Here is an 18,518-nt window from a genome sequence, read left to right on the forward strand (position 1 = left end):
TCAGAAATGAGAAACACTAACACTTAAAATCATTAGCAACAAACAATCATGTCAGTTAAATAGCACACTGTTCTGAATTCCAAGTCAGACAACAAACAACAACAAGCAACCAAATTCACGGTTACAGCTGACGCAGGCAGAAGGCATCAGAGCTGAATTTCACAGGTAAGGAGACCAAACGGATGAGTTGTTAACATGTCATTTTCCAAAAGTTCACGCAAAGGGCAGGACTACCTTGCGCAGGTGGTTGGACCCTGAGGTGGAATTTCTGAAGTGTGGATCATGTTTAGCTCTGAGATCAAGCTACAACAGTGTCCAAAAGCACACAGTAGGAATTCAAATACTACAATAATTGCTTAATGCGCCTATGTGGTATAACTAGTGGCATTAGGGAAACAGAAGTTTTCTAATATTTAGTAGAGATTTAAAAAATTATTAAATTCAACAAATAAATGAAAATCTAAGAAAAGTATGCCTTCATATTTTAGGACCCTAGCTAAACAGTGGTCCCACATTCCATGATTTTGCCAAGATACTACATATTTGTATGTAAACTACTACTAGTACTACTACTACTGCTACATGGAACAAGACTTCTGAGGAGCTCTACACCACTGCAATTTGAGGCAGAACTAGCCTAATGCACAGCCCCTCTTTTAAGCAGCCTGGACAACCCCCTAACTTCAGACTCCCTTCCTCCCAATCTCTTTCCCAAGTAAAATGTCCTAATTAGACAAGGCTGGTCCAGATAGCAATCTTCCTCAGAAGCTTTGCAGGCCAGATGTTAGCCCCGAGGAATCCCTATCGTTTGGCTCAATTTTGGATCCCACCAGCTCCAAGGAAATGCTTCAAAAAGAAAGGTAGGATGCTCACACAGAATTTTTCTCCAAGGAGGCAATAATATCTAGAGAGAAAAGCAGTTAGCTACATAATGAAATTCTAGTAACCAATTATTCTACCCCTCCCCCCCTTTTTTAACAATGAAATTTCACTTTGGAAATTTAGGGTGGAATAAAATTTGACCTATATTCCTACCCCCTCCCTATCTATATCACAGGGATATAATGACGGTAAATGAGCTAATTCAAGAGGTACATTATAACTCCCAAATGAAAAATGTATGTCAAGCAGAATTTGTGACATTAGTAAACCCATACATGCATGCCCTGGGCTGAGTAAAATGTTGTAGAAGGCTTCTAGCCATCATTTTAATTTTCTGAGTCTTTGGATATACATTTTCTCCATCCATCTGAAAACTAAAACTTAAGAACAATGGAAAAAGCTTTAAGTTATGCCATTTGTGATACATCCTAAGTGAGGCCAAATAAAGCAATTATATTATTCATTACTTGACAAGGCAAATAATTCATTATCACTTGCCTTTTCTGAGACACTATTTTCTTCAGCAGCACACAAAGTAAAAAAAATGCCACATGGTTTATAAAAGCACATAGGCTCTGGAGTCAGGCACAAATTCAAATTCCAGCACGTTCTGCTGCTTACTAGCTAGTTATTGAATTTACGTTTTAGTTTCCTCAACTATAAAATAGAAAAATTATATCCATACCTTTCAGAGTTGGAATGCAGAACTATTATGTCTAAAATGTCAAACATATTGTGCGACACATGGTATGTGCTCAATCAGTAGAAGGCTGTATAATAAATCCTAAATTACGTGAATTTAACTTTTAAGAATCTGATTTTACCAGCCTTGATCTTAACAAACTCAAAAAGATTTAACATTTGAAGGGTCTTTGGATGCTTTTCAAAGATATGATTCTTATTTAGCCTATAAAAAATTATTTTTATTGGTAATTGATCATTATTAACTACTAATAATTTCTAATGAGCTCATAGGCTTATATAGGCCCACATCTTACCTGGCAGCTACAAAGGCTCCAATAATCATTGCAAATACAGTCATCTTGATACTCCAAGAAAAAGTCTTTCTACAAAAAAAAAAAAAAAAGTTTATGTATACTGTGGCTTTATTCACAAAGATTCATAACACAGGCACACGCACACACAAAAGCTATATTTGAAAAAAGCTATAAACAGTCAAATTTTTTATGCTTCCAAGGAATTAGATATTTAAAAGAACCCCTTTGATAAAGCAAAAACTTATTTTGTTATATAAATAAATATACTCATTTTTTCCTTACTCATCGTTTGTTGTTATTGAGCTTGTATTTCAGCAAATTGGAATCTCTTTAGTAGAAAAAGATCACACACATTTGTAGTGAAAGTAGCCGAGACAAGGAACACTATTTAAAATCTATTCTACCCTGGCCAGGTGGCTGTTGGTTGGAACATAGTCTCGGACTCCAAAAGGTTGTTGGTTCGATTCCCGGTCAGGCCACATATCTAGGTTGCAGGTTTGATCCCCGGTTGGGTGCATAAGGGGGACAACTGATAAATGTTTTTCTCTCTTTCCCTTCCTCTCTCTCTAAAAATCAATAAAAACATATCCTCAAGTGGGGATTTAAATAAAGCACAAAACTATACTGATGTTTCTGACTCCTCTATACCCAGTGGCAGCAGTAAGTATAGGAATTCATCAAAGTATAGCTCAAGTTTAGACAGGTTTCTAACTCCTATTCATAATCTTCCCACCTACTGTTCCCATAAACTATCGATTCCCAGAGCAAAGGGATTAAGTTGCCTTAAACTTTCCAGAAAATAAAGTAGAAGCAAGACAAATAATTTTAATATTTTTATTAAACAACTATTATGCTGGGTACCTTTTCAAAGTGACTAAAGTTTGTTAAAGACTAGATGTATTAGAAATTTAGCTCACTTGAGTAACACTCCTTCAGCAAACATTGTAAACAGGATGGAGAACCTTCTCAGAACTGTAAACATTGGCAAGCTGAAAAAAAAAGATAATTAGATAAAATAAAGTTTAAGAATTTATTTATTTTTTCTCCTTTCTTTACTGACCTCCTTTCCCACTCCAACCTCCATATAACATCTACCATAATTTTACTCCATTAGACATTCCTTCATTGTCCTTTTGTGGAAGTAATTTTGTCTTCCTCTAAATTCCCAGAGTATTTTGCTTGCACTGATCAAACATATAGCCTCTTGTAATACAGTTATTTATGAATATATCTCATCTCACTGCAAAGTGCCTTATATTTAGCTGGCAATCAAAGACAGGGTGTGACTGAATGAATGGATGGCAAGAATGAAAAAGAGCAAACTCTATTAAGCAGCCTTTCCAGCAGGCCTGCATTTCTTTCCATGTGGGTAGTGAGATGGAAAAGGATGCCCGCCTATAATAAATTTGACTTCCATAAAACACTCTTCAGAGATATCATCATGGTCCTTCTGTCAAGTTTCTTGGGTCTAAAGAAGAAATGAAAAACACTTTGTCTCTGATCTTCAGAGATCTCCCCATTCTGGTTTACACTCATCCAGCAAGTACGCCAGGGTTCAGCTCATGTGGAAGTGGTGAAGCCATGGATTTCTGTTAAATGGTTTCCTTGTGTGTATAATTTTAACATCACATACACTCAATACATACTACGCTCCTTAAGTATGGAAGCCAAGAATGGGGAAGTTAACGGATAATAAGACAGTATTGTCAAAGAGTAGAGAGCTATCACTTCTTTCTAAAAGTGAATATGCTGCCTCTACAGGTATATAGCCATGAGTAAAATATCAATCATGCTTAAATCAGGGTTCCATCTGGTGTTATTTTAACATGTTAAAAGAAACAACACTACAGAAGTTCTCGTATCCACCCTCTGATTTTGCTTGTAGAATTGGTCAAAAACCTAATATCCATAAATTGTATTAAATAATTGAAATCCCAAAAACAAAGCATATATCCTTCACTACTATACATCTGGAAAAATAATGAAAATCTTCTATCACAGCATTTTATTACACTTTAAGACTTCTATCATCAAACTGAGGTATCAAAACCCCAAAAACCCTCTTTCTCTTTAAACTTAAAGAGCTTAAACTAAAACCTTTAGTGTAATCTTTATTTTGTAGTAGCACAAGCTTTCTGGTCCTTTCATTTATTTCAGCAACAATAACAATGTGTTAAATATTTGACATTGAAATACAATTTTAAGAACACATTATATAACCTCACTAGTAAAATAAAGTATCCATACTTCAGTTTCTTTGTGCTGAACAGTCCCGTGATTTGGTTCCCAAAATATAGTAGAGGTAGTGGAAACGTCTAGAAAATTTAAAAGGGATAACAAAACTCAATAATAAAGATAGCTAACACAGGGCCTTTCAAACAGAAACAGTTTTGTTTACATGATTAAATTCTTTCCCTTTAAAAACACAAAATTAGTCCTCATACACAATTTTTGCCCCCACATAGTGCTCAAACAACATTATTCCTTGACAAACAGCACTACTATGGCAGAAAGAGAGAGAAAGGCATGGGGGGTTGGGGGGAGAGACAAATATGAGTATGATCAAACATGTGGGATAAATACATCATTTACTTTAAAATATGATCATGTATTAGCCCACAGCTCTAATGTCAGCAGGAAAAAGGAAATGCACTTCATCTTCATGCGGAGCCGAACAGATGCAGACAGAAGAATAAGAAAATAAACCTGAAGAATAATGAATAAAGAATACACTGGCTAGATTAGATGTAGAAAATGCAAAACAGCTGTATTCCCCAAAAAAAGTGTTCATTACTAGTAAGTAAATCAGAATACATGATTTCTAGGGCCTTTTTTTCTTAATTTTAAAGAGATTATGGAACTTTTTAAAAAATACCTATTATGCCCTAGCGGCCAGTGGTCAGCAAACTGTGGCTCAGCAAACTTCGGCTTGAGAGCGACATGCGGCTCTTTGGCCCCTTGAGTGTGGCTCTCCCACAAAATACTGACTACTATGCATGGGCCACAAAGTTTCAATTCCACTGTACCTGTACGTGCGCACTCGCACGTGGTATTTTGTGGAAGAGCCACACTCAAAGGGCCAAAGAGTCGCATGTGGCTCACGAGCCGCAGTTTGCCGACCACGGCCCTAGCTGGTTTGGCTCAGTGGACAGAGCCTCAGCCTCCGGACTAAAGGGTCCCAGGTTCGATTCTGGTCAATGGCACCTACGGTGGGTCAGGGGCATGTGGGAGGCAACCAATCGATGTGTCTCTCTCACATTGGTGTTTCTCTCTGTCTCTCCCTCTCCCTTCCACTCTCTAAAAATCAATGGAAAAAATATCCTCGGATGAGGATAAAAAATAAAAATAAATAAGTAAAAAGTACATATTATAACATTTATTCTTTACTTTCATTATACCCAATCTGGATTGGGTGACAATTTTTAAACACACAAGGCAACTGATTTATATACATATTAATATATGTAATATATATAATATATAATATATATATAGTGACTTCTTTTCAGAAAATAATTACTTTATTTATTTCTTTTCTTACCTTTCGAGGTACATTACTGTCAAAGTCAGGAAACTTGACTACTCTGAGCGCCTTTCCCACCCAGAGAACTGCCACTGTAGCCACCATCTGTAAACAGAGAACACAGATTCACTGTTCTACACATAAAGACACACAGAGAAGTTCTAACGACATAAACCGCGTAATGCTGAAGATTCCAACTAACCTGGCCAAGTCCAACACATAGTGAGGAGGGAAATCTACAAAATGGCAGAGAGAGAAAAACAAAACAGGGTCAGGAAAACCCAAACGTAGCTCTGTGAATGCAGTTTGCATGTAGCCAACCTTAAAATGCATTTGGATACACAAACACACCCATGTCCGCCTCTAATCCAAGTGAAAACCGGTGAGAAAAACCAGGCAACACCGCTGATTTCGTGCCCTCAGGCGGCCACTTGCCTCATCTTGTTCGATTCTACAATTTCCGTCGGCTGCTTGCAACGGGTTTTTTGAAGGAAATGAAGACAGGGGTCTCTGCAACGGTTTCACACCTCGAAAGCAGAAATGCTGCTGCCTCAGGGTCCAGTGACAGCACCGGGCTCCTTATAAATGGGCTGGAGGATGCGCGCGTCCCCAGAGGCTGTCAGCGAATTCGGGGAACCCTGGTGCCCCAGCCCCCCGCCCGGGCTGCGCTGCAGGGAGGGCATCCCTCGTTCTGCTCCCAGCCTGGCATGCACAGGGACCAACAGGTCACGAAACAACTTCTCTCCGGCGCTCGCTCGGAGGGGCAGGGTTTGCAGGGCGCAGCTCGCGGGCGCGGCAGGCGGGCGCTCCCCGAACGCGCGCCCGGCCGTCCGGAGCTGCGAGCCGGGAGGGGGACCCCAGCCCAGGCCGGCGCGCGCAGCCGGCTCCGCCGCCCGGGCCGCGTGTCCGCCGCCCGCCCGCCCGCCCTCCCCAGCGCCCGGCCAACTTTGTTCAGCCTGAACTTTGGAGCCCAAGTCCAGGGAGCCGGCGCCCGCCGCCGCCCGCCGCGCCCGGGCCTGGGCGCCCTCGGCCCTACCTGTAGTTGGTGAGCACGCTCTTGTTGACCACCACGATGAGGAAGGAGCTCACGCCGTAAAAGCCGGCGGCCAGCAGCTTCAGGAACACGGTCAGCGTTTCGGCCGCCGCCATCCCCAGCTCCTCCGCATGTCTGTGCGCGGCGGCTGGCGCGGGGGCTTCTCCTTTAACCCGGGCATGCTGACGTCTATGAACTTCCGCCATGGCTGCGGCGGCGGCCGGGAGGGAGCGCGGGCGGGCCTGGCGGCGGGCGAGCGGCGGCGGCTCCCGGGGGACGCGCGGGGCCGGAGCTGCGGGCTGGACTGCGCGCTCTCCGCCTGGGCTCTCCGCCGGGGCTCCCCGCACGGCCGCCGTCCCCGCCCAGGGGCAGGCATGCTGGGGTTCACACCCTCCGGACTTTGCCCGGGCTGGGTCAGAGGGGAGGAGCCGTGCGGGTCAGGCCAGGCCAGGGCGAGGGATGGAGGGGCGCGGAGAAGGGGCAGCAGCGACCCCGAGTGCGGGGAGAGCGGGAGGGGAAGCGCAGGGGAACCACGCGGGGACCCCGGAACGCCGGCTGCTGAGCACAGCGCGGAGCAGCGCCGCCACCTCGCGCCTGCGCGCCAGCCGGGCGGCTGGGCCCCTGGGAAGGGGACGCTGGCGGCTGCGGGGCGGGAGGCTCGTTCTCCGGGGATCAGCCTCCGCCGACATGCAGACCCTCCTCCGCCCCGTAACAGGTGGATGGCCCCGTAGTTCACAGGCTGTGTGTTTCTAATCTAGACTCACATCGAAGGCTCTTGGTCTCTCTTGCAGAGAGGATCGAAGACACTCAAAAGCAGTGGTTCTCAACCTTCTGGCCCTTTAAATACAGTTCCTCATGTTGTGACCCAACCATAAAATTATTTTCGTTGCTACTTCATAACTGTAATGTTGCTACTGTGATGAATCGTAATGTAAATATCTGATATGCAGGATGGTCTTAGGCGACCCCTGTGAAAGGGTCGTTCAACCGCCAAAGGGGTCGCGACCCACAGGTTGAGAACCGCTGCTCAAAAGTAAACACTCTGGGGTGATAAGGACACATATGTAATACCTCAATCAATCAATCAATAAAGTAAACACTCAACTTTTCATTCTGCATAGTCTCAGGCTTTTTACATGTTCCCAACCCAGAAAACATCAACTCGTGGCAGATCATGGGAGAATTTTTAAAGAAAAATATTGACATGTCCAAGAATGTAGCAAGATAATCAAGCACCTTGTGGGCTGGTGCACCAGCAGGGTGTTGGGAGCTGAGTTCCAATTCCAGGTTTCCTAGAAATGCCCCCTCACTAGCTGTGTGCTCTTGGGTGAATTCGCTGAGCTCTCTCAGCCTGCACCTCTCCATCTCTATGAAGGTAAAGCTAGCACAGAGCTAGTTTCCAGTAAAGGACAGCCATTATTATATAACAGAAACAAATCATTATTATCAGCTTAAGCAAATAAATGACATGCCTGCCCTAGCCGGTTTGGCTCAATGGATAGAGCATAGGCCTGCGGACTGAATAGTCGGGGGTTTGATTCCCGTCAAGAGCACGTGCCCAGGTTGTGGGCTCCATCTCTGATGAGGGGCAGAGGCTGTGGGAGAAGCCCACCAATGATTCTTTCATCATTGATGTTTCCATCACTCTTTCCTTCTCCTTTCCTCTCTAAAATCAATACAAGATGTTTTTGTTTGCTTTTAAATGGCATACCTAATTTTAATGTCAGGAAAGAAAAAGAATTATTTCCCTAAATATTTTTGTCTATATCTTTATCTCTTTTTCCCATATATCTCAATTGTAAAAATATGCATAACATAAATTTACCATTTTAACCTGTTTTTTAATTGTAAAATATGCATCATATAAAATGTATTATTTTAAGACTTTTTGAGTGTACAGTTCGGTAGCATTCAGTACACTGGCATTATTGTGCAACTCACACCATTACCCATCTCCAGCACATTTTCATCATCTCAAATTGAAATTATGTAACACTAAACAGTAACTGCCCCCATCCTCTAGGAACCACTATTCTACTCTCAGTCTCTAAGAAGTTGACTATTCTAGGTACCTCATATAAATGGAATCATAACAATATTTGTCCTTTGGTATCTAACCTTTCTTTTAGCATGTTTTCGAGTTCATCTACATGTGGCATGTGTCAGAATGTCCTTCCATTGTATGCATCTTTTGATCTACATCTTTGACTTATTCTGGGAACACCTGATTCTTCTAATGTTCCTTAGGAACATGTGGTACATGGGATGAAGTTCGTAACATGGCTCACAGGGATTAGGTAATGTGTCTCCTGCCCACAACTCCGGAGGCAGACAACGCTCATATTTCTCTTGCTAAGCTGCAGCTAAGTCAAACTACAACCGTTCCCCTACAGAACAAGGTGGGTTCCAGTGTCTTTACTTCTGTGTTTACTCTCATTATTCCCTCCATTTGGGATGCTTTTTCTCTCTACCCAACCCCTGTCTCCTGAGAACTCTTACTTTTCCTTCAGTATTTAGGCAAAACATTACCTCCTCTCTGGGTGCCTTCCTTCACACTGCTCTCCACAGAATTGACATGCCTCCTTTGTGCCCCTCCCACCCCATCTTTGTGCGTCCCCTTTATAGAGGCTCTGGAATTACATGTTTATATGTCAATCTGTTCCACTAGACAGTGAGCTTCTTGAGAACTGGGAAAGGCAGGGACACCTAGGACAGTTCACTTGTTTTTATTAAGTGAACCAATGAATGATAGAACTTTTTAACAGTGAGGAAAATGGCCAAATTTCTTTAACTGCTAGCAACAGAAGGAAAATAACTAGAGTTACATTTTGAGGAACATCCCTTGTGAAAAAATTATTATAAAATACTAGAGGCCCAGTGCACGAGATTCGTGCACTTGGGTGGGGGGAGTCCCTCAGCCCAGCCTATGCCCCCTCACAGTCCGGGAGCCCTCAGGGGGTGTCCGACTGATGACTATGGCTGCCACGGCTTCTGGCTGAGCAGCACTCCCCCTGTGGGAGCGCATTGACCACTAGGGGGCAGCTCCTGTGTTGAGCCTCTGATCCTGGTGGTCAGTGCACATCATAGTGACTGGTCATTCTGCCACTCAATTTGCATATTAGCCTTTTATTATATAAGACTAGAGGCCCCGTGCACAAAATTCGTGCACGGGGGGGGGGGGGGGTCCCTCAGCCCGGCCTGCACCCTTTCCAATCCAGGACCCCTCGGGGGGTGTCTAACTGCCGGTTTAGGGAGTCGGACATCCCTCTCGCAATCTGGGATGGCTGGCTCCTAACTGCTCACCTGCCTGACTGCCTGATTGCCCCTAACCACTGTGCCTGCCTGCCTGATTGCCCCTAATCACCTCTACCTCAGCCCCTGCCACTGTGGTTTTGTCTGGAAGGACATCCAGAAGACATCCGGTCTATCCGGTCTAATTAGCATATTACCTTTTTATTAGTATAGATTAATGTCCTTCATAATAAAAGCAAACAAGCAAAAAAAACATATCACGTAAGTATCTTCTCCTCTTCCTACCCCACCCCAACCCCCTCTCAGAGGAAGCAATTGCTAGCAGTTAAGAGGCTATGCTTAGAGCCATTTTCTGTGCATATATGAACACATATACATACACATCCCTACTCAAAAATACTTACATGTATTTTCATTTCTTAACATTCATGGAAAGAACTAGGTAAGAACACTGATTCTCAAACCAGACACTGCCTCTGACACAATTTTGCGACCTTGGGCAAGTCACTTGATATTACTGTGCTTCAGTTTCCTCATCTGTAAAATGGGATAACAATAGTATGCACCTCAAGGTGGTGATGAGCATTAAATGTGTAACTAATGGTAAAGTACTTAAAACATAGTACACACTTTATAAGTGTTTATAATAATTATTATTATTTTAATTATTATTGTCATTCAACTTTTCTCTTTTCACTTAATATTCCTTGAAGGCCTTTCTGTTGCAATATAGATATTTTACATTATTCTTTTTTAAAAAATGGCTGCAGAGAATTCCATCAGCTAGATGCATCATAATTCATGTAACCCTCCCCTGATGATACAAGAGCACCACCGATCAGGTGACTCCTTGCCCATTGCCACATGGTTTATAATATATTTTTGATAGAGATGATAGAAAAATAGCTCAGTCTTTCTTTTAGCACTGTTTAACCAGTTTGATTTTATTATTAATAAGTGAGATTTGTGAAACATGCATCCTCACACCCAAACAAACTCATGTAGTACTGCTACAAATGTGCCCTACAAACACATAAATTCTGTTAAGTTCTATTTTGCATGATTATATCAAAACAGAAAAATGCATAGTTCATATATAACAGTATACATTACATTATTATTTGCAAATGAGAGAATTTTTATTGAATTTATTGGGGTGACATTGGTTGAGAGACTAAGTATTGGTGAGACCCAGTTCTCTGCTAATCATTGTATTTGTCTGATGACTGGAGGAAGGTTTCAGATATAGCTTCAGACTCTGTTTCAGATCTTCTCTCCATCTAGCCACAAACTTTTGGAACTGACCACTATAGGACACACCTGTAACTTGGTGTCACATGATAAAGTAGCACAGTAGACAGTTGGAGTATTTTTGGGTGCCATGCATACATTATAGCAACTAAATAACTTTATGTAGAAGTGACTGCATACCATTTATATACATCCTATTAAATCCAGGCTAGATATATGCAGGACTCAATTTCTCTTAGAAGGAGTTCCAAAATACCTTCTGCACCTCAAATGTTATCTGATATGAGGGGAAGTATGATGGTGGAAAAATTAGAGTGGAAAGAGACAGCATTCTTAACCAACAGCAGCTAAAATATCTCACATCTGCAAATTTTATAAAATGTATAAAATACCTAAAGTAGGTGAACATTTTCTCGGGCCCTTCTTGGGGCCTTACAAAAACTTCATATGAGTGAGGGTCATGAAGCTTAAATGTGATTAGCTTTATGGTTCATGTACCTAAGAGTGGAGGACTTTATTTTTTTTTCACAATTGTATTCTTGGTACCAAGAACAGTGACATACAATACACATATGTTAAAAAGAGAGAAGGAAGAAAGAGAAAGTAGGGTGTGTGTGTTTTTTCTGTGATTTGGATTATAAAAGCATAATATGTCTTCTTCGCACTTGGAAGAAAATAAGCATTATTAAGAGTTATTTCCAAGGAAGGACAGTGCATTGGGCCAAATGAGGTAGTCTAGGATCCTAAACATTCCACACATTAAGATAACATTTCAATACAAGGAGGCGATGGGCCTATTTAGACTCTGAGGTAGGCAGAACTAGGGATGGCCCAGGAGAGGGGGGTTCTGGATGGAAACTTTGGTAGAGTCAAAAGAGGAAAATCAAGTTAAGATGGAGGGTTTGCGTACATGTACACATCCACGCAGGCATTTTTAAAATGTTGGGATACTGCAGGCTTCACTTGTTGACTCTGGAAAGACCAACATTGTTGATAAATTGACTTAGCTGTATGTCCATATTGCCTCATCCATTCTACCTACGGTTGATATTCAGTAGCAACACACTGGTAAGGCCACTCTATAGATAGAATATAAGAATATTTCTACAAATGTTAGTAAAAAGTAATATCCCTAGATCCTCTGAGACTCAACCTACTACCATGGTCTCTCACCCCTCCTCTGGAATCCCCACAAACCAGCAACCAAAGGAGTAAGTCCTGGAGTGACGTCCTGCTTCAGTTATGAGTTTGGTTAGCCAATGCCTGTACGATGCTCATTGTTAAATATTTTTCATATAATCCCTGGTTCTACTAAGCAGTCAACATAGCTACACGTGAGAAATCATAAACTGTGGGTTAGCCTAAGAATAGAGTAATGCAACCCTACTGCTTAGGTGGATTGTTCTCCCTAAAGCTGAGCTTTCCCAGGATGGAGCATTGGACAGGTAGTCAGCTTCTCCATCAAAATAAATGAGGGCATACACCAAGTCTCTTCTAGTCACTGTTACATTACCAGCATCTAGCACAGTGATGGCGAACCTTTTGAGCTCGGCGTGTCAGCATTTTGAAAAACCCTAAATTAACTCTGGCGCTGTGTCACATATAGAATTTTTTTTTATATTTGCAACCATAGTAAAACAAAGGTTTATATTTTTGATATTTATTTTATATATATAAATGCCATTTAACAAAGAAAAATCAACCAAAAAAATGAGTTCACGTGTCACCTCTGACACGTGTGTCATAGGTTTGCCATCACTGATCTAGCACAGTGATGGCATACAGCTGGTACTCAAACATTGTTTTTGCTTAAAAGTTAAACAGTAAAGAAGAAGAACATAGAACTTATAGAACTTTAAAGATATACACCTGGAAAGATCATCTAAAATCTTAAGAAAAAAATCATTAGAAATTTTTTATGATGTGCAGATGGGGAATCTGAGGCTGGCCAGGTTGAAAGTCTCACTGAAACAACCATATATGTTATTATTATTATTTTTAAACATTTTTATTGATTACAGAGAGAGTAAAGGAAAGGGAGAGAGAGATAGAAACATCAATGATGAGAGAGAATCATTGGTTGGCTGCCTTCTATACACCCCACACTGGGGATCGAGCTTGCAACCCTGTCATGTGCCCTTTACCAAAATCGAACCTGGGACCCTTCAATCTACAGGCTGACGCTCCATCCACTGAGCCAAACCAGCTAGGGCTATATATATTATTATTATTATAACTGATTGGAGAACCCTGGCCTCTTATGTCTCCATCCAATCTTCTTTTCACTACACTGAACTCCCTCTATTAGATCCAAAGAGACAGGTAACCCCACTTTGACTTTCTCGCAGCATGAAGAAATTCAGAAATGATCAGTATTGTTACCCAGATGGAAACTAGAAATTGTAAGTAAATGCCAGGATTTCTTGAGGAAGTAATCTCATATTACAGCTGCGATTAGTTTTGCTTTCCCCCTATTCTTGGAACTGGTGGGGAGGGTATAGTCATGAATTTGAGCACAGTGGGAGAGTTTGGAACAGCCACCATGGAATGTGTGAAGGAATGTGAACAGGAGTTAAATAAGATTGCTAAGAGCTGAGAGGATAAGGTTGAAGTTAAATAGAATGACTGTGCATGGACCTACTCAGCATTGTTGACAACAATAAAGAATTATCCAGCCCAAAATGTCAATACTGCTGAATCTGAGAAACCCTACCCTAAAAACAGTTTATGTGTTCAATGGCCACATGTGGCTAGCAGTTACTATATTGAACAACACAAATATAAAAACATTTCCATCACTGCAGAGCATTCTACTCGACAGCTCTGGCCTAGAAGATTTTCAAGATCCTTTTTAACTCTGAGGTCCTAAGCAAATCAAAGAAAGAAAAAAGAAAAAGAGCAAGATAGTAAGGACATTGGGAGAAAAAATATAAGGCAAAAGAATGAAATAGAATTGTCTTTAGAAGCATTAGTTATCAATTACCACCAAACACGTATAGTTCATATCTGAAACAGAGAGCCCATATTTAGTTTCTGGTTCACATAGAAGCCTACACTCGGGGTTGGATCAAATTGACTATTGACTAAAATAAATTAGACATGTCGACAAACTAAATGCCACTTTGGAATCTACATTGTGAATACTGGTCTGCTCTGTTCTTTGACTCTTTCTTGTTGCCATCCCACTACTATAGCTGTCAAGGCAGTGTCTTATTCTTTTCTGGGCAGAGAACACATATAATGAAGGTTTTCTTTAGAGTGAAATCAGCGGTAAATAGGATTTACATTTAATAATATCCCTCAGCTTTAATAATGACTAGTTTTGATTCTCCCTTTGGGCACTGAAATAGAATACCTTTCTGCTCATACCACACCTGTGCCTAATCCTCGAAACCTGACTCCTAGAGAAAAATGAGACATCTCTGATATCTTGAAATATCTGAATGGCTTCCAGGAAAAGGAGAAATGTTTTAAAAAATTATCCAACAGCCATTCTGACAGGTGTGAAGTAATATCTCATTGTGATTTTAATTTGCATTTCTTTGACAATCAGTGACATTGATCATCTTTTTATATGTCTATGGGCCATCTGTATAGCCTCTTTGAAGAAGTGTCTATTCAGATCATCTGCAAACAAAATAGAAATGGACTCATAGATACAGAAAACAGACTGACAGCTGTCAGAGAGGAGGGGGGTTTGGGGACTAGGTGAAAAGATTAAGCACAGGAAAAAAAAACCTAAAAGACATAGACCAGAGGGAAAGGGGGATACGGAAAGGTAAAAGGGGGGGATAAATGGTGATGGAAGGAGACTTGACCTGGGGTAGTGAACACACAATACTATAGATGTCTATAGTACACCTGAAACCTATACAATTTTATTAATGTCACCCCAATAAATTCAATTATAAAATCTCTGCCCATTTTTAAATTGGATTTTTTTTTTTTCATGCTGTTGAGTAGTATGAGATTTTTTAAAATAAATTTTGGATATTAACCCCATATCAGATATATCGTTGGCAAAAATGTTCCTTCATTTAGTAGGTTGTCTCTTCGTTTTTATGATGGTTTCCTTTGCTATGCAAAACCTTTTTAGTTTGATGTAATCCCATCTGTTTATTTTTCTTTTGTTTCCCTTGCCTGAAGAGATATATCTGAAAAAAAGTATTGCTAAGGGAACTGTCCAAGATTCTACTGCCTATGTTTTCTTCTAGGATTTTTCAGTAAATCCACAAATGCCAACTGTTTGTGAGGATGTGAAGAAAAGGAAATCCTAGTGCACTGTTGGTGGGAATGCAGATTGCTGCAGCCACTTTTGTTTCCACAAAAGATTAAAAATGAAGCTGCCTATGACCCAGTAATTCCACTTCTGGGGATTTATCTGAAGAAACCCAAAACACAAATCCAAAAGAAAAATGCACCCCTATGTTCATTGCAGCATTATTTACAATAGCCAAACTAATGGAAGCAACCCAAGGGCCCATCAGTAGACAAGTGAATAAAAAAAAAATTGTGGTACAGCTCTTTCCCTCTCTCCTCTCTCAGAGTATGCCTGCATCCGCCATCTCCCTGTCCTCCCCCCGCTCCCCCGCTAGTGCATTACCTAACCTCCAAGGGCCCTTCTTTTGCTTATGTAATTTGTTTCCTGAGCCTACACAGCCCAGCTGGCTCACTTCTACTATCTCTGTAACATTCTAAATAAACTTTATCTTATAAGAAAAAAGCTGTGGTACATATATACAATGGAATATTATCTATCTTCTACACTAATAAAAGACAAACATGCAAATTGACTGTACCTTCACTATGCCTTAAGCCATGCCCACCAGCCAATCAGAGTGACTATATGCAAATTAACCCAACCAAGATGACGGCTGGCAGCCACGGAGCTGGAGCAAGCAGGAGGCTTAGTTGCCCCAATGATGGAGTAAGCCAAGCTGCCACAGCTGGCTCTGAGCTCTACTCAAAGCAACAAAGTTTCAATTATAGAAGGTAAATAAACCCCAGATACCTGCTTTCAGCCGGCTGTGGCCACGGAGCTGGAGCGAGCAGGAAGCCAAGCTTCCCGCCTGCCCGTGGGGCTCTGAGCTCTACTCAGGCAATAAAGTTTCAATTATAGAAGGTAAATAAATTCCAGAATAAAAAAAAGAAAAAAAAAAAGGAGAGGCTGGGAGCTTCCATAGCCGGGGGGGCTTGGCCAGCCTGAAAACAGTCCCCAGCTGCTCACCCAGACTGGCCAGGCTCCCCAGTGGGGACCCCCCACCCTAAAGGTGGTCAGCCTGAAAACAGCCATCAACCCCTCACCCAGGCTGGCCAAACCTCCATGGAGTGAGGGTCCCCATGGAGGGGGGGATTGACCAGTCTGCAAACAGCCATCAGCCCCTCACCCAGGCTGGCCAGGTACCCCAGCGAGACCCCCACCCTGATCTGGGACACCCTTCAGGGCAAACCAGCTGGCCCCCACCCATGCACCAAGCCTCTATCCTATAGAATAAAAGGGTAATATGCAAATTGACCCTAACAGCAGAATGAATGGGAATGACTGGTTACTATGACACACACTGACCACCAGGGGGCAGATGCTCAATGCAGGAGCTGCCCCCTGGTGGTCTGTGCGCTTTCATAAGGGGAGCTCTGCTCAGCCACAAGCCAGGTTGAGGGCTGCCAGCATAGCAGTGGTGATGGGAGCCTCTCCTGCCTCCTCAGCAGCACTAAGGATGTCCAACTGCAGCTTAGGCCTGCTCCCTTCTGGCAAGTGGACATCCCCCGAGGGCTCCCGGGCTGCCAGAGGGATGTCTGACTGCCAGCTTGGGACCGATCCCCCAGGGAGCAGGCCTAAGCCAGCAGGTAAACATCCTCCAATGGGTCCCAGACTGCAAGAGGGCATAGGCCGGGCTGAGGGACCTCCCGAGTGCACAAATTTTTATGCACCCGGCCTCTAGTATATATATATAAAAGGCTAATATGCTAAGTGTCCTTTCCCCTGTCCGGGTAATGATGTCACATAGCAACACCCAGCTTCCTCTCCCCAGGGACGACTAGACTCCTTGCAGTTTCTTCAGCCCAGGAATATGACTTGCTTTATAGCCAGGTGGAAGCTTTCACACTTTAACCAAATGTCTATGAAGCGTTTTCCCATGTCTCATCTCATTTGATCCTCACAGAAGTTCTGAAGTAGGTAGATAGGAGACTCGGTGGAATCCTATTTTCTTTTCATTGGCCAGAAAACAAAGATTTAGAAAGTTTAGAAACTTGACCCGACTGAAAAGAAGTAAGAAATGTGAACCTTGAAAATGACTTCAGGTTTTCTCACTGTGCAGAATATAGTCAAACACTGCTGCAGTTAAATATTTTACCCTTTGTTCTTCCTGCGTGATCTACAATAATAATCTGTTTTGTGTTGATATTTACTGCTGCGTTGCTGACAATTACCTGAAAGAGAAGTTAGTTAGTTTAGCTAAATCAGAAAGCAGGCCTAATTAAGCAGGTTTATTCTATATGTATAAAAGGCTAAGTTGACTCGCACATGCGTGATACATATAAAGCTCTCGCTGGTGCCAATCACATGCGTGTGTTTCCATCTGTCATTGTCGATCGTGAATTTGGTTGACACTTCTATTATAGAGAAAGTGCGAATAGCGATATTAAAGTATTTCTTCTGATTAATTTCCTTTCAATGTGCATGAGTTTGTGTGCCAGACCACTAGTGTGACCATAAAAAGGAATGAACTCTTACCATTTGTGACAGCATGGATGGACTTAGAGGATATTATGCTCAATGAAATAAGCCAGTCAGAGAAAGACAAATACCATATGATTTCTCTTACATGGGGAATCTAAAGAACAAAATAAATGTGCAAACAGAATTAAAACAGACTTGGTAGCTATGGAGAGAGAACTGGTGATTGCCAGAGGGGAAGGGTTTGGGGGCACTGGGTCAAAGAGGTGAAGGAACCAAGAAGTACAAATTGGTAATTACAAAATAGTCACAGGGAAGTAAGTAAAGCATAGGAAATATAGTTAATAATATAGTTATATCTATGTGGTGCTAGTTGGGGTACTGGAAATATCGAGGGGAACACTATGTAAAGTATATGATTATCTAACCACTAAGCTGTACACCTGAAACCAATACATAATTAAAAAATTATCTAATGGTAGAACAAAGATAGATAGCTACTGTATGTCCCTTCAGTGGAATGCTGGGGATTGTTGAATGGGTCCTTGATGCATTAATGATTGATTGACTTTCTATTTAGAATGGGTTAACCTGTAGAAAACCAATTGTAATGCAATGACCCTTGTTCATAGCGATGCAAATAAATTGATTTTTATTCTGGTAGAAAAGATACTCCTGAAGTTTTAAATTTATTCCCTATAGCAGCAGTTCTCAACCTGTGGGTCATGACCCCTTTGGTGGTCGAATGACCCTTTCACAGGGTCGCCTAAGACCATCCTGCATATCAAATATTTACATTATGATTCATAACAGTAGCAACATTACAGTTATGAAGTAGCAACAAAAATAATTTTATGGTTGGGTCACAACATGAAGAGCTGTATTTAAATGGCCAGAAGG

At 41.8% G+C, this 18,518-nt stretch overlaps 1 protein-coding gene across 1 annotated transcript in view; it reads right to left on the reverse strand.

Annotated features, from left to right (window-relative positions):
• The window catches only part of SLC35D1 (solute carrier family 35 member D1), a 47,387-nt gene extending 40,745 nt beyond the window's left edge, over positions 1–6,642 (reverse strand). The window contains exons 1-6 of the mRNA XM_070405341.1: positions 6,440–6,642; positions 5,606–5,639; positions 5,422–5,508; positions 4,128–4,195; positions 2,798–2,869; positions 1,881–1,949 (exon numbers count right to left, since the gene is read on the reverse strand). Coding sequence (XP_070261442.1) covers positions 1,881–1,949; positions 2,798–2,869; positions 4,128–4,195; positions 5,422–5,508; positions 5,606–5,639; positions 6,440–6,642 — 533 coding nt within the window. The remainder of the gene's footprint in view (positions 1–1,880; positions 1,950–2,797; positions 2,870–4,127; positions 4,196–5,421; positions 5,509–5,605; positions 5,640–6,439) is intronic.
• Between the last annotated feature and the right edge of the window lie 11,876 nt (positions 6,643–18,518).

The sequence above is a fragment of the Myotis yumanensis genome, unplaced genomic scaffold, assembly GCF_028538775.1.
Source record: "Myotis yumanensis isolate MYYU_CA2020_CCGP unplaced genomic scaffold, mMyoYum1.0.hap1 SCAF_2, whole genome shotgun sequence".
NCBI lineage: Eukaryota > Metazoa > Chordata > Mammalia > Chiroptera > Vespertilionidae > Myotis > Myotis yumanensis.